We start from the raw sequence: 16,314 nt of genomic DNA on the forward strand, positions 1-16,314 counted from the left end.
GGGGGGGTCGTTCGCCTCTGAGAGCGGCCCGCAAGCTGGAGCAACCGAGATCTCCGACTACTGTCATCACCTGCTATAACTGCGGCCTTCGTGGCCACGTGGCCTCCGGTTGCCGCGCCCCACGTCAGCGCGCCATGGGACCTCGGCTGGACGACGACCAAGGCCCCAAGTCATCACTGCAAACCCCGGCAAGTCGCGGCACCTCACATGCTTGGCCCGCATACTCGACACGTATGGGTCGTCGCGTTGCGACGAGGGAGAGCCGAGTAGAGTTCGGGGATTCGGTTCGGAGAGGGGGGTTCGGCCGGGACCGGGGAGACATTAAATGGTCGGAATTGGGGCACAGAATAGTGGCTGCCTCAGCGGGTTCATCCGTCGTTACCGGATCGATTGATGGGGTCGAGGTCAGGGTGTTAGTGGACACGGGGGCATCGGCGACTATTATTTCGGATCTCATTTATAATATTCTCCCGGTACAATGTCGTCCGCTTCTTCCGGTGGATGTGCCATTTTACGCCGCAAACGGGGGATCGTTGGGCATTATCGGTCAGATTAGGGCGTCCATTTGCATTGGTGATATCAAATTGTCGGGACCCGTTTTCGTTTCATCTTCCCTGGCGGTTCCTTGCCTATTGGGCACTGATTTTTTGGCGAAAATGCACATCAAAATTCTCATTGATCAGCGTTGCATTGAACTACCATCGGGTCGCCGTATTTCATTTTTGACGAGCCCTAATGTAATTCGGACGGCGTGCGCTACCATTCAGGCGTTAGCAACACAGACCGTGCACGTGCCCCCGGGTTCACAAATGTTGATTCCCCTCCGGTTACGGAAGCCATGGGGGAAGGGGGCCTCGGAACAGGCCATGCTTTTGGGTCCTTCTAATAGGGCTGTTGGAGGTCTCGATTTATCGGTGGCTCACACTTTGGTTGGGGCAGACAGGGATCCGTTTGTCATGGTTTTAAACGCTGGGGCGCGGCCGGCCGTCATTCAGCAGGGCACCGTGCTGGCTCACGCGGCACGGGTCCCTGCGGAGGAGAGGCTGGTTGCGCAGGCTGATCCGAGCCCCACGAATAGCGTACCATCAAAGGAGGACCTAGATTGGATTGATATGCTGTGCGCGGACTCTGACGATTTGTCAGCGCTACAGTTGGGTGCGTTGCGCGGGTTGCTGATTGAATTTTCGGATGTCTTCAGTAAACATAAGTATGATATCGGATGCACGGACCTGCTACGCCACCACATTGAAACGGGCGATGCGGCACCGGTCAGGCAAAATCCCTTCCGACTGAGTCCTGCCGAGAAGGAACATGTTCAGTCGGCAGTTAACGATATGCTGGAAGCCGACATTATTTCGCCTTCTTCCAGTCCTTGGGGAGCACCTATTGTGCTCGTTAAAAAGCAGGACGGGTCCCTGCGATTTTGCGTCGATTTCCGCCGCCTGAATAAGATCTCGGTGGCCGACGCGTATCCGCTCCCCAGGATGGACGAGTCTCTCGACGCATTGTCCGGTGCGTGATACTTTTCGACTCTTGATTTATTGTCCGGATTTTGGCAGTTGCCACTCGACGAGGAGTCTAAGCCTAAGACTGCATTCCGGACTCCAGGGGGCCTGTTTCAATTTAACCGGTTACCCATGGGACTTCACTCCTCTCCTGCGACGTTTCAGCGTCTTATGGAATTGGTTTTGTCGGGCTTGCAGTGGGAGACGTGCCTCATTTACCTTGACGATGTCATTGTTTTCGGTAAAACGTTCGAAGAACACCTCCAGCGATTGAGAGGGGTGTTCTTGCGAATGCGATCGGCTAAATTAAAGTTTAAAACCGGCCAAATGCCATCTTTTTCGTAAATCCGTGAGGTACTTGGGTCACATTGTCGACTCTTCGGGGATTTCTACCGATCCTGCGAAGACGGACTGTGTCAGTTCGTGGCCGACGCCCACGTCAGTGTCAGACGTGCGCAGTTTCATCGGTTTTGCTTCGTATTATCGCCGATTCGTTGAGCACTTCGCCACCATTGCAAAGCCCTTGCACGCTCTAACGGCAAAAGGAGTGAAGTTCCGGTGGGGACCGGAGGAGGAGGGTGCATTCTGCTCCCTCCGGGACGCCTTGGTAAGGGCCCCACCCTTGTGCTATCCAGACTTTGAGAGTCCCTTCTTGCTAGACACGGATGCTAGCAACACGGGCATTGGGGGAGTGCTGTCCCAAGTCGTTGGAGGGGTCGAACGGGTGGTCGCCTATGGTAGCAGGGTGTTGTCGCCGGCAGAGCAGCGCTACTGCGTCACCCGTCGTGAACTACTTGCCATTGTTTTTTTTGTACAACAATTCAGGCCATATCTCTATGGTCGTCATTTCACGGTCCGGACGGACCATGCGGCGCTCCAGTATTCATTACGGGTTGCCCAGCCCTCGGGCCAATTGTCGCGGTGGTTGGAAGTCCTCCAGGACTATCAGTTCACAACTACGTACCGTAAAGGGTTGCGACACACGAATGCCGATGCCCTGTCGCGGTTGTTGCCTTGTCACAAATGTGCGTGCTTATCGGGATCGGCGCGCTGTAAACCTCCGGTTACGGAAGGTAGGGAGGCGTTGGTTGCGACCGCGAGCACACCAATTGGGGATGGTCCCGCTACCCCAGGGGGTCAGGACTCGCTGCTCTCACTGTCGTTGATTGAGTGGGGCCGTCTCCAAATGGCGGACAGCTCCCTGCTGGCATTGCGCCGAAAGACGGAGGGTTCCGAAGGTAGCCACGACCGAACTGGCTCCTACGAGCTTAAGCAGGGCCTGTTGATGAGATGGGACAGTTTGTCCCGGCGGCATGCGATTGTGGTGCCTTCTGCTGTGAGGGGGAAGGTTGTCTTGGCCGCACACGAACGCCTCTTGCATTTGGGAGTTAACAAAACGCTTGCCCTGCTTCAGCGTGACTATTATTGGCCGGGAATGGGGGGTGACGTGGTGAATATTCTGAAGGGTTGTGTTGAGTGCGCCAGACGGAAACCACCGCCCGTGGCAGCTAATCCACCGCTGCAATCTATTCAGGTCTCGCGCACTAACGAGCTCGTTGCACTCGATATTCTGGGGCCCTTTCCGGTCACGCCTAGGGGTAATAAGTACCTGTTGGTGGGGGTCGAATATTTTACCCGGTGGCCTATGGCGTGGCCACTCGCCAACCAGTCGGCGGCGGCTGTGACGGACGCCTTTGTCCAGGGCTACGTCCTGGACAAGGGGGCTCCCGAACGCTTGCTGACTGACCAAGGGAAAAATTTTTCGAGTAAATTACTGCAGGAGGTGTGCGACCTGTTGGGTACCAAAAAGGTGCGTACCTCCCCGTACCACCCGCAGACGGACGGGATGGTGGAGAGGCTTAACAGGACATTGACCTCTATGCTGTGCCAGCAGGTGTGTGAGTCGCATGTTGATTGGGACCTGCAGGTCCCTGGGGTCCTTGCCGCGTATAGAATGGCCCCCCATGCAGCTACGGGGTTTTCCCCGTTTTTTCTAATGTACGGTCGGGAAGCCGACCCGCCCATGGAAACGCAGCTGGGTCTGCCCGCACCACGAACTAATTCTAAATTGGCAGAGCATATTAAATTTAATATTCATAAACTGACAGAGGCAAGGGAGGCCGCACGGCTTAATTCGCGGGCTCGCCAAATTGCGAACGAGCGGTTGCGGGCACGGAAGGTGTCCGTGCACAATTGGGAACCAGGTGACAAGGCCTGGCTGCATTGCCCTCAGGCACCTTTGGCCACGTCGCCTAAATTGTTGAAGCCGTGGCGGGGACCCGTGGAGGTCGTGCGGGTGGCACGCCCCCAGTGCGTTCAGATAAAATGGGGGAAACGCCGTTGGTACGTCCACCCCTCCCGACTGAAACCGTTCTCGCCTCCGTATGGCCTCCCCTTGTGTCGTGAGGGCCGAGCATGTGACGTGACCGACGACCCTGAGGGGGAATTGTCCTTGCCTGCTCCTCACATGTCTCCGCCTGATCCGCTCCCAGGTGTCTCGGAACTGACTGCTGCCGACCACCGGCGGCCGGATCTTCACGGCGGGGCCGGTCCTTCCAGGCCCGACCCGTGCCGTCTAGAGCTGCCGGAGACACCGGACGGTCGCCAACGTCCCGTTCCATACGACGGACCGGCCAGACGGACTCGCGCTAGGTCGCGCTACTTTGTGTAACCTACCACGTGCGGAGTCGAGGCAGCCGGAGCGCCTCGGCACTGCGTGGGTCACAGTGACACTTGGCGCGTTCGTTTTACGGTGTTCGCTTTTATTGTGTTGTTCGTCGGGCTGTATATTGCTTCATATTTAAGGTTGTGTTATGTTGTTGTTGTTGTGTTACGGGGCACACTGGGATGTGGAGTTCTTTATTACTGCGTTGCGTTATGTTGTGTTGTAGGTTAACAGCCGGGCCGGCTGCAAGCTATGTGGGAGGGGGTGATGTAGAGGTGATACGCGCTGGGATTAAGGATCGTATGCACAGTGCGTGATGATTGGCTGTGTAGGTGGTGACGCGCGCTGACGGTGGAGGATCAGGGGTCAGCGCGGGGTCGTGGGTTACGGGGTACCGATTGGCTGTGGGCGGTGACGCGCTGAGAGAGAGTGCGTCGTGATTGGGTCATTAAGGAACGACGCTCACGTCGACGCCGCATCAGCTCCGTCCCTCGTGAGCAGGGGCTATAAAAGGGGATGCACACAGGCGTAAGGGCAGTGTGTAACCAGCGAAGAAGGAAGACGGGGATGAAGACCTAGAGCCCTGCGGTACCTAGCCCCGCTGTCCTAAGGGGACCGGGACTCTGTGTAACCCAGAGGCGAGTGTAGTGGGTGTAGCCATAGGTCTACACGAGCCGAATGTACTATGTGTAGCCAGGGCATAGGGCTTACACGAGTCGAGTGTATTGTGTAGCCAGAGGCATAGGGCTTACACGAGTCGAGTGTATTGTGTAGCCAGAGGCATAGGGCTTACACGAGTCGAGTATATTGTGTGTAGCCAGAGGCATAGGGTCTACACGAGTCCAGTGTATCGGGTGTAGCCAGAGGCCTAGAGCTTACACGAGATTAGTGGAGTGTGTCGGAGGAAGAAGAGAGACCACACGGTGTATTGTGATACCTAAAGGATTTAATAAAAGTGTGTTACCCGTCAAGAAGTTCCTGCCGTCAATTCCCATACTTCAACAGCAATACGACACGTAACAGAGCGAGAGAAGCACATCCTCCCGTTATATTAAAGGAAATTCAATACATTTGCGAATACGTGGTGGGACATACGTTAATTAACTGGTCCTGGGCTCCTCCCCCTGACCAGTGAGGTGAAGTATGGTCAAACAACCCCTTTGACCGACACGTCGTGGAGGAGGTTGTGTACATCCAGCTTTGGATTTACAAAAATCTGGTCATCATCATCATCAATGATTTACTGTGCCTCTAAACGACTGTGGAACCCTCCCTCCCCTCCCACCACCACGGCCACTAAAGTTTCGGTAAAAAAAAAAATGTTGATTCTACGTTCGAACATTCACCACCTTGTTTGGCGGTTCAACTGAAGCCACCCTGAGTCATTGCGTGTTTTTGGAACAGAGTTGTACGCGCTGCGGTCAGCGTCACACAAAGATCCCATTTTTAGCCCTGAACAGGGAGACTCGGAGAACGGGGGCCCGTGTCGCAATCCTGGCAAGCCGATCCACGCGTCTCGCTCTTGGCCACGCATACAAAGTGGCAAACGGTATTTGTGAACCTAGCCTGGCGCACGCACCCTTCACAGAAGGTTAGTTGTTGTTGCAGGATTCGTGAACATACACAGGCACCTACTGTATGTACATCGCACGTGCAACGTCGTACTCTGATGGTAAATGTTGCGGATTTGCTCTCCAACACACCGGTGTGCTGTACTAGTGTAATGACGGAGGAGTCAGCCTGCAGTGCGAATGGACTGGTGGCCACGGGAAGTAATGACAGGGGAGTGAGCCTGCAGTGCGAATGGACTGGTGGCTATGGGAGGTAATGATAGGGGAGTCAGCCTGCAGTGTAAATGGACTGGTGGACACGGGAGGTAATGACAGAGGAGTCAGCCTGCAGTGTGAGTGGACTGGTGGCCACGGGAGGTAATGACAGGGGAGTCAGCCTGCAGTGAGAATGGACTAGTGGCCATGGGAGGTAATGACAGGGGAGTGAGCCTGCAGTGCGAATGGACTGGTGGCTATGGGAGGTAATGATAGGGGAGTCAGCCTGCAATGTAAATGGACTGGTGGACACGGGAGGTAATGACAGAGGAGTCAGCCTGCAGTGTGAGTGGACTGGTGGCCACGGGAGGTAATGACAGGGGAGTCAGCCTGCAGTGAGAATGGACTAGTGGCCACGGGAGGTAATGACAGAGGAGTCAGCCTGCAGTGTGAGTGGACTGGTGGCCACGGGAGGTAATGGCAGGGGAGTCAGCCTGCAGTGCGAATGGGCTGGTGTTGGCCGTGAGCGGGAATCAAACCCGGGCTGCCGGGTTCAAAGCGCAGCACGCTAACCGCTACACCACCGCTCCCCACACACACATACACACACACATACACACACACAGTCACACACATACACACACAACAAAGCTGCCCTGTATAGTCTCAGACGGGCTGTTGGGGCAAGAGCGGTTGGACGTGGTTGCTGACCACCCCAACACCCTGTCGCGTGCCGCTTTGACCCTTCGCGCGACTTCTTGCCTCGGCAGCAGCATAACAAAAGGCGGCTTAATCCTAGCTGACTTATCTACATATGCCATCTACATTACAAAGGCTCAGTTCCAGCAGCAGTACTGACCATCTCACAACTCCTCCTCTCCCGCGGCCCTTCCTGGCTCCTCCCCCCCTAACCAGTATATAAGGTCCGTACCTCTTGGGACTTCTCTCCACTTGATACAGATTTTTTGCTGTGACAGTTTCACCTGAAGACGGAAGCTTGTGTTGCCTCCGAAACGTCGTGATTTTATTGTTTTTATTTTTATTCATTTTAATTTCATTTTTTACCTACGTGACTTTACCGAAAGAACTAAGAGTATCTTGCCTCGGCAGTCTGCCGAAGGCTATGGGGGGGGGGGGGGTCTTTGCCTTGCTCGTGCCGTGCCTGGGTACCTGTATCTGCACCACTTGCTGCGATTTCTTCTGGACGGTGCTGACACTCTCCGCGGTATCCATGGCAACCCCGTCCATCCTCCGCAGGCCTGGAGAGTCAGGCTGAGTGGAAGTAAAACAAACACGCGCACACACACACACGTGTAAGCACACGCACGTACATTACGTATACTCGTGACAAAGACAAGGATTCCCTGTATAGCCTTAACAGACTTTTTTGGGGCGAGCGCTGTTAGTGAGCACCTATGAAGGCCGGCACGGCACACAAATAAGGGGTAGGTAGGTCAGCACCACGCCCGGACCGCCTTTGCCTCCCCCAGTGCTGTTGATATTTACACACCACACTTACGGCTGAGTCGACCTAGGGAAGGCTCAGGACCGGTTGAGATATCGGTCGCTGAATAAAACTCGGGCCACCGGGTCATTAGCGCTGCGCCCACTCACCGCCGCACTGCTGCGGGCGGCTGCAATGCTACGTGGTGGGTGGGCATCAGAGGGCAGTCCAGTAGATCCGAGCCAATTGTTGTATTATACTTCTGTGGGTCCACGTCATGGTGAAGTATGTGGGGGAAAAAAAACCCCCAAATGTCAGGCCCTCCTCCAGAATTGGAATGACAAAAGAATCGTGTGCGCACACGCGCACACCTATAAATAGCCGGGCGATGGCCCAGTCATTCGACTGCGTGTTTTCCCCAAATATTATCACGATTGTGCTATCAACATCAGGCGTGAGATAAAGAATCAATCTCCCGGAGGAAGCAGCGCATCACTGCACGTGAAGGAAGCGCCCTCGGAAGGGGATTTCACAGAGCCACTTTTGAGATCCCTTCTCACATCTGAGGCCAGAGGCCACTTGATCAGATTCACTTTCTCTCACGCCCTGCTACGGCGAGACATTTGGCACTGCATGACACACGGACGTTTTTGTAATTCTCAGAACCGGACGTTGAGCCAAATGTTATCGTTTAACCGAATGTAATGATATATTTCGCGTGCGTTGTTTCACGGCCCTGGCAGTGACCCATCAAACTCACCAAAATCGACAACCCCGTTTTAACAACGAGCAGTGGCTGACACGTGGACACGAATCCGCGAATTCTCAGCGTCGCCGGCTCAACGCTCTGACCTCTTGTAGCCAGCGAGCTACCAAAAGCACGTGCTGTATCTTAGGGGATCGTCCATAAATGACGTCACGCGATTTTGGATGATTTTTGACTCCCCCCCCCCCCTCGTCACACGGCGTCAGAAAAAGTCAGACCCCCCCCATCAAGTATGACGTCACAAAGCTCTGGCCCCCCTCCCCTCCATAAAATAAAACATGCTTCAAATCGCTTTAAACTATTGTCATTGTGGTGCGTATTTAGTGTGGCGCTGCACTCTGATGTTGTAGGAGAAAACATGTATTAGAAAGTCGATTTAATTAAGTAGAAGTCTATTTAATTAAGTAGAACATTAAGTAGAACGTGTGTAGAAAGCTTTAAATCGAAATTTAGAACGTGTTGTCTATATTTATTTAAAGTTGCGCATTTTTGATGTGACGTCACATTTCTCAAACCCTCCCCACCTCGTCACACATCGTCACAAATGTCTGACCCCCCCCTCCCCCCTAGGTGCGTGACGTCATTTATGGACGGCCCCTTATAAACAAATTCGACCGACGTTACAAACTGTTTTCCATCGCGTAAATATTTTTTTTTGGGTGGTGGTGTGGAAAGTTAAATATTATTTCTTTCCCAAAACAATTAGGAAAATAACCGCAGCTTGCATGGGGGCGTCTCGAATTTGAAACGGATTGCTGACCAAAAACTTTAACCGAATGAGGGCCCCAGTGGAGAACTGGGGGGGGGGGGGGATACGTTGGTTGGTTGAACGATATCCATTCGGAAATAAATGTGGAAGTAATTTCCTGTTAGCGGAGACACAAGCGGGAGGATATATTGTGCACATAGCTGGATCAATCACACGAGCAGGACTCTGTGGGATGTGTGTACTGTACTCGTGTGTGTGTGTGCATGGGGAGCGGTCCTGGGCCTCCCCTAGGTCGACTCAGCTTCAAATGTGTAAACATCGCTACTGGGGAGACAAAGGCGGCCGGACGTGGTTGCCTGGCCCACCCACCCCCTCGTGCGCCGTTCCAGCCTTCATCGGTCGGTGCTCGCTAACAGCACTTGTCCCTAAACAGTATGTCAAAGGCTATCCGGGTTGAGCTTTGTCTTTGTGTCTGGGGAGCGGCACGCACAGTGCGTAGCGCACTGCGCTACGCACCCCGGCCACCTGGGTTTGATTTGCACTCACGACCAATATCGGCGACAATAATCTGAACCAGCCGTAGGCTTCCCCCCTAGGTCGACTCAGCCTTAAATGAGAACCTGGTGTGGTGCATAGGGGACGACAGCACTGGGGAGACAAAGGCGGTCGATAGTGGTGCTGGCCACACCGCTTCTTCGAGTGCTGCCCCACCCTTACTGTGTGTGCTCGCTAACAGCACTGGCCCCTGTAATATTTGTAGTTTAAAATAATTTTTTTGCTATTGGGGAATGTGTTTTTGCTGAACTTGCAGATTGCACTGTCAAATGATATCTAAGGTCAATTCTGGTCTCCCCTAGGTTAACTCAGCCTAAAACAAGCACTCGGTAAAGTAGTGTTATCGTCAGCAGCTGGGGAGACAAAGGTGACTGTACATCCATGGTACTCGCCCATTCATACAAGCGCTGTGCCGGCCTTAATAGGTGCTCGCAAAAACACCCGTTTAGCCTGCAGTCTATGCAGGCTGGTGTGTTCTCTGTAGTGCTCTGTATGTTAATAATGCAAACATCATTGACAATAATTTGTGAGTCTACTTCTGGATGAAGGCCTCCCCATGCCGTGTTGGTCATGGGGGGGGGGGGGTTGTTTGACCATACCTCACCGGGGGTTTGGTGAAGGGCAGGTCTGGGGGAGGGTGATACAGATTTCGATTTAAAGCTTTGTGACTGCAGGGATTCATCTTCTTGGTTCTTTCGGAAAAGTCACGTAGAAGGGAAATAATAAAATAATAAAAATAAACATAACAAAATACAATTCTCACGACGTTTCGGCCACAACACAAGCAGCCGTCCTCAGGTGAAGAACAGGTCTGTCGGAAAGACAGCGTCTGATGACCTGTCGGAAAGACAGCGTCTGATGACCTGTTCTTCACCTGAGGACGGCTGCTTGCGTTGTGGCCGAAACGTCGTGAGAGTTGTATTTTATTATGTTGTATTTTTTATTCTTTTATTATTTCCCTTCTACGTGACTTTACCGAAAGAACCAAGAAGGTGATACAGATGTTAACCCTCCAACAGTGCTCTCCGTGGTGCACGGACCCAATGTGCGAACCTCTGCGCCACCATTCAACCCGGCTGCCAATTATGCAAATAATATTCCAACGTGCTTTCAGTTTTTAAAATATATTGGGCAACACTGAACAACAACAGGACGGGGACGCGTGGTTCTGGCTTCCGCCAGAATGTGACCTTGATTTTGAATAGGAGAGCTGTTGACAGGCCTGGAATTTAAAAGTGGAGTATGTGTCGTGTCAGCGCGTGTGTGAGTGTGTGTACGTGCGAGTTCTCGATGTGTGTTTGTGTATGCGCGTGTGAGTTTTGCATTGTTGATAGGAACCCGGCGACACGAGTTCGATTCCCACTCACAGCCAACATCGGCGACAAACATCTAATTCTAAACGGTCCTGGGCCTCCCTTTAATTTTAGCGCCTGCTGCGGTCTATAATCAGCATCGGGGAAAACAAAGACGGCCGGGCGTGAAGCTGACCCCCCCCCACTCCCTCGTGTGCCGTGCCAACCTTCACATGTACTCGCTAACGGGCCACAAAAGTTTATTAAATCTTGCGGGAAAAGCCAAAACAAGCCACGTCTGCAGCAAACATCGTTGCTGATGGCGAGAAATGGGCACACGAAATTTGCCCAAAGCGGGGAAGCGGTTTGAGTGGCTGTTGAGTTACATCGGCAGTGACACCATGCGTTGGAGTGGCCCAGGTGCCAGGCTAGGGAGAGAGGGCATTGTCATGCCTGGCGCCAGGGGCTCGTGCTGGACACGCCATGCCATGGAACCCAACGTCGAGCGAGTTTCTGGCACGAGAATAAGATGCGGATTTATTGGCGGTCGCAGGTTTGGTGCGAACGGGCTCTGTGTCGGTGGACTCTGCGTGACACTCGCTACATTGCCTCGTGACAATTGTTTTTGGGACAAATTTAGCAGTTGCGCATCTCGTGACGTTTCTGAGGATCTTAAGGAGTTGGTGACACCGCAGTCTCGCCAGCCGCGAGTCGCTCGCTCTGCACACCCGACGCGGGAGAGTGGCTGGCTGCCTTTGAGGCTCTGCGTGTGCGTGGGTTACTGTGGAGCGTTGAAAACGAAATCAGAAAATTTGATCAGCCCGGTCGGTGCCACACAAATGGCTGTTTTGATATGCCCTGTGGAGGGCACAATCACTGTCACGGAGCCATTCACCACCGTGTTCAGTGGGGGATGAGATCACACTCTGACTAAAACCAAATAACTAACTTATATATATTATTTGTATTTTTCCAGGTAAGCCCCACGGAGCTACGTAGCTCTTTTCATAAAGCGACCTTGCCACGAAGATAGCTCAACGAAGTGCTCCATCGTGTGGACTATCTATATAGCAGCCAGATACTCTGAGCGGCTGATGTTGATTCTAAACGTGGAGGGGAAAACCCAGAGGACCCAGAGAAAAATCCACGTTACCACAGGGAGAGAGGAAGACACCAAAAACTCCATGCATACAGGGGTCAAAGGTCAGAATCGAACTCATGATCCCTCTGTATATGAGGCGAGTTAGTTAAAATCTCACCACCTCTAGAGATAAAGGGGGCAGCCCCGCAATTGATTGCTCATGCCACTGCTGGCGGAAGGGCATCCCTCCACTCGAGCAAACTCTACTTCTACTCGTGGGTGGACAGAGGCTGGAAGGGAGAGGGGGCGATTGAGAAACGTGCCCGTGTTGGAAGTGCGACACCCAGGAGGTGGAATGTAACCGGCGACCTCTGGATGGCGAGTCCAGCGTGCTGCTAACAAGTGCAGCGAGCGGTAAGCGGCCCAGCTGCTCTGGATGTGCGTCGTCGTCGTCGTCCAGGAAAGAAGAAATGTGACGCGAATGCGCTGTGCAGCACGCTCAGCGGTGCCTTGTCGTGTTTCCTTTTTAAATCCTTTATATTAAGTTCACTTGCTTGCGCGCTTACGACCGTGCAAATCTTTCGGTCGTTTTTAAACCCATTTCCCGTGATCCAATCGAGCTAACATTTTGCACACAGACTCGTTGTGCGTGACAATTTATTTTCGTGAAAATTTTTTCCGTAACTTTACACTTTTTAAGAATTTTTTTTTATATTTAATTACCAATTGCTTAATGGTGGCAGGCAATCATCTGACCCATATGTGGCAGTCATCTTAAGACAGAGGACGAGAGGACTCTAGCCGCCACGCATATAAAGGATTTATAGTGAAAAACTTTGTTTTTACGGGTTAATTTTTTTTGAATGCAGCAAAGTCTCAATGAGTCTCGAGGTCTTGTGTGTGGTTTTTAAAAAAATGTTTTAAAGAGGGTCCTGCTACATTGGGACGTTCGGTCAATTCGTTTCAAGAACACAGTGTTGAGTGTGTGCTTCGTCCAGGAGGTAACGGGAGAACACAGGGGGAACGCAGAGGGAGACGATCACGATGACAATGATACCCCTGCCGCTGGTGCTGCTGCTAATGATGATGACGTCAAAACTGTGATTGTGATGTCAATGCCAATTATTAACGCTGCCACTGTTAATACCTGCTGCTGTTGCTGCTAATGACGATGCTGTTGATGACATTGATGATGACATCAGTAATAATGATGATAGCACAACTGCTGCTGCTGCTGATCATTGCAATAACACCCACGCACACGCGAAGCAACGCTTTATGCAAGTAACCCTGTCACGTCTGCCCACCTATACCCATTTTCAACAGCCACGCATTCTCCGGTCAGCACGGTTGGCTACGTACGGTGCGAAAAAAGTTCACGCATACCAGGGGAGAGAGAGAGAGAGACTACATGAGCAGCAGCAGTAGCCGGAGGAGGAGGAGGAGTAAGAAGTAGGTGTTGGGTCGATCGATCGCAACGAGGCTCGCTCTGGGGTCGCCGGGCGCGCTACGCACCGCACTCGGATCACGCGGCCCGCTTCGTGAGCTTCTACGCACACACACACAGACACGTGACACCGGCAGCACGTGGTGTGCGTGTGTTGATTGATGTATATTGTTTATTTAAATGATAAATATTATATGTTTTGGTTCTTTCGGTAAAGTCACGTAAATAGGAAACAGGAAAGTAAATAAAGTAAAAACTACGACGTTTCGATCACAACACAAGCGATCGTCATCATCTCCGTGACTTTACCGAAAGAACCAAACATTATGAATTCCTGCAGTGACGAAAGTTCTAAGTCACGATACATATTGTTTATTTAATGGATTCAAATATATACGCGCACACACACACACGTGTGATCACAGTACGTGTGTGTGCGCGCTCGTGGAGGCGAGGGTTTGTTGGATGGCACAGGCGTTGCGAAACTTCCTCGCGGAGGATGCCGTCGAGATGGAGGAGATGGATGAGATGGAGGTGGTGGAGGAGATGATGGAGGCGATGGAGGAGGTGATGAAGGCGATGGAGGGTGCCATTACCCAGGCTTGCCAGGAGACGGCGGTACGGCAGAGTGCGACTTTACATCGGCCTCTTCTTGTACGGCAGGGGTGGGGAACGTCCGGCCCGCGGGGCCGTATAAGGCCCGCGAAATCATTTGGTGTGGCCCTGCCAGGGCAACCGCAGGCGGGACTCGAAATTCAATAAATCTAGGAGCAAACCTGGAAAAGCTGTTGCGAGTAGCAACATCATCAATACCAGCTAACATCATCACACGCCTCGCCAAAGAGAAGCAGTTCCAGCCCATCGCATTAGGGGCGAGTTAATTAAATGTTTGACCAAATATAACGGGCTAATTTTTAAGTTGATGATCTTGTATGGCCCGCGAATGATGTTATACATATCCAAATGGTCCTTGGCAGAACATGGTTCCCCACCCCTGTTGTCCGGGGAATCACAGCAGTTGTGTCCCTCCTCAAGCCTAGACGTTGATTTATCTCTGGGTTTTTGATAAACCGGTGGGGGGGGGGTCCCCGGGGTCCATTCCCTCCCACAACGAACGGCGTCGCGGACTCGCAGTTCGCATCAACGACGTCGCGTTACAACAAAAACAGACAAAAAGACCTCACCCCGTGTAGCCTGCTACAGACTGCAGGGGCAAGTGCTGTCAGCAAGTAGCACTTATGAAGGCCGGCAACGGCACACGAGGGGGTGGGTGGGCCAGCAACCACGCCCGGCCGCCTTTGTCTCCTCGGTGGCGTAGTTTACTACACACCGCACCAGGTACTCATTTGAGGCTGAGTTGACCTAGGGGAGGCCAAGAATCGGTTCAGATAATCGGTGTTGGCCACCCGCCTCCTCGTGTGCCGTGCCGGCCTTTATACGTGCTCGCTAACAGCACTTGCCTCTACATTCTGTTAAGGCTACACGGGGGAGCTTTGTCTTTGGGGAGCGGCGGTGCAGCGGTTATCGCTACGCTCTGCAACAAACCAGGCTTCCCGAGTTCGATTCCCGCTCACGGCCACCAACACCACCAGTGACGATTATCTGAACCGGTCCTGGGCCTCCCCTAGGTCGACTGCAGCCTCAAAATGAGTAGCCGGTGCGGTGTGTAAACATCGCCACTGGGGGAGAGACAAAGGCGGCCGGGCGTGGTGCTGGCCACCCACCCCCTCCATGTACCGTTCCGGCCTTCGTAGGTGTTTCTACTCGCTAACAGCACTTGCTGAGGCTATACTGGGGGGGGGGGGCGGTCTTTGTTTTTGGTGGGGAGATCAGCGCCCCCTACCCCCCTCAACCCCTCCAACCCCCCCTAACCCTCACAGCCCCCCAGCCCCCCCTACCCCGCTCAACCCCCTAACCCCCCACCCCCCCCCCCCAGCCCCCCAGAGGGACTTTCCAGCGCAGCGCCACCTCCACTGGCACCGCCTGCAATTGTTTCCTAAAACAGTGTAACGAGGGGGGGCGATGATTTCCATTACTCTCCCCCCCACTCCACCCCCCCCCCCCACTCATTCTCCACCCCCCACCCTCCCACTCCACCCCCCCACTCCACCCCGGGGTTGGGTTGGCGGTGTAGGAGCGATGATTTCCATCCAAAAATAATTAAAACTTCCACTGCGTAATTGTCCGATCCTCAATCACTCTCTTCCTCTGTGTGTGACTCTTACTGTGTGTGTCTCTCTCTCTGTGTCTTACTCTGAGTGTGGCTTTGTCTTACTCTGTCTCTCTGTGTCTTTCTCTAACTGTGTATTTCTCTTACTCTGTGTGCGTCTCTCTCTCTCTCTCTCTTGTGACCTCGCCAACTTCGCCTGTGCTCAGGCGAAGATGGTGGTGTACAGAACGAGGACAAATATGCTGCAAGGTGACACTGACGGCTGCTCTGTGGAGCTTCCAGTGTTCAGGGGCCTGCTGAAGGCACGGCTCCCGGCTGGAGCACGCGTACCACACACGTTTCGGTGATGTGCGCGTCTTCTTCGAACGCTGGGGAGCCGGAAAAGCCCCTCTCTGTACCAACGTGGACGGCACCATCGTGTTCACCTTCTGAAGCGCTCGCTCGTCACCGTGGCGTGCACAATGACCACCACCACCACGTGGCTTTAATTTTGTGTTGTGCGCGGTGCATTAGCGCCACAGCGCGTGGATTTATAGCGTTTGTTTATTTGTGTTGCTGGTGACTTTGTGTATTTCGTATCGGAATCGCCTCCAGTGCTGTTGCCGCTGGCGGCAATAAAAGTTGTTTAAAAGCCAAAAAGTCTCTCTGACTCTGTGTCTCTCTTATTCTGTCTCTCTCTTCCTGCGTGTCTCACCAGCTACCTCTCCACATCTTTATTTATGGCTCCAGAAGGCACCGAAAAAGAAAGAGAAAATGTTTTATTTAAAATTCCAGACGTCTGCAGGTGGAGGGGGGGGTAGAGGGAGGGGTGGAGGGAGGGGATAGCGGAAAAAACTCTGCCGGCGCTTTGTGAGCGAGTGACGACGGCTCCACGTGCGGTGCTCGCCGAGTTCTAAACGACGCGCTCCGAGCAC

The 16,314-nt window shown here is 53.1% G+C and overlaps 1 protein-coding gene across 1 annotated transcript in view; it reads right to left on the minus strand.

The window, feature by feature from the left end:
• The window catches only part of LOC133342084 (pleckstrin homology-like domain family B member 1), a 122,190-nt gene that overhangs the window by 90,862 nt on the left and 15,014 nt on the right, over nucleotides 1-16,314 (minus strand). The window contains 1 exon segment of the mRNA XM_061551011.1: nucleotides 7,107-7,208. Within this exon segment, the coding sequence (XP_061406995.1) occupies nucleotides 7,107-7,184 (78 nt within the window). The 5' untranslated portion in view covers nucleotides 7,185-7,208.

Source organism: Lethenteron reissneri, chromosome 13 (genome assembly GCF_015708825.2).
Source record: "Lethenteron reissneri isolate LAM-NWPU_2019-01 chromosome 13, ASM1570882v1, whole genome shotgun sequence".
NCBI classification, from domain to species: Eukaryota; Metazoa; Chordata; class Hyperoartia; order Petromyzontiformes; family Petromyzontidae; genus Lethenteron; species Lethenteron reissneri.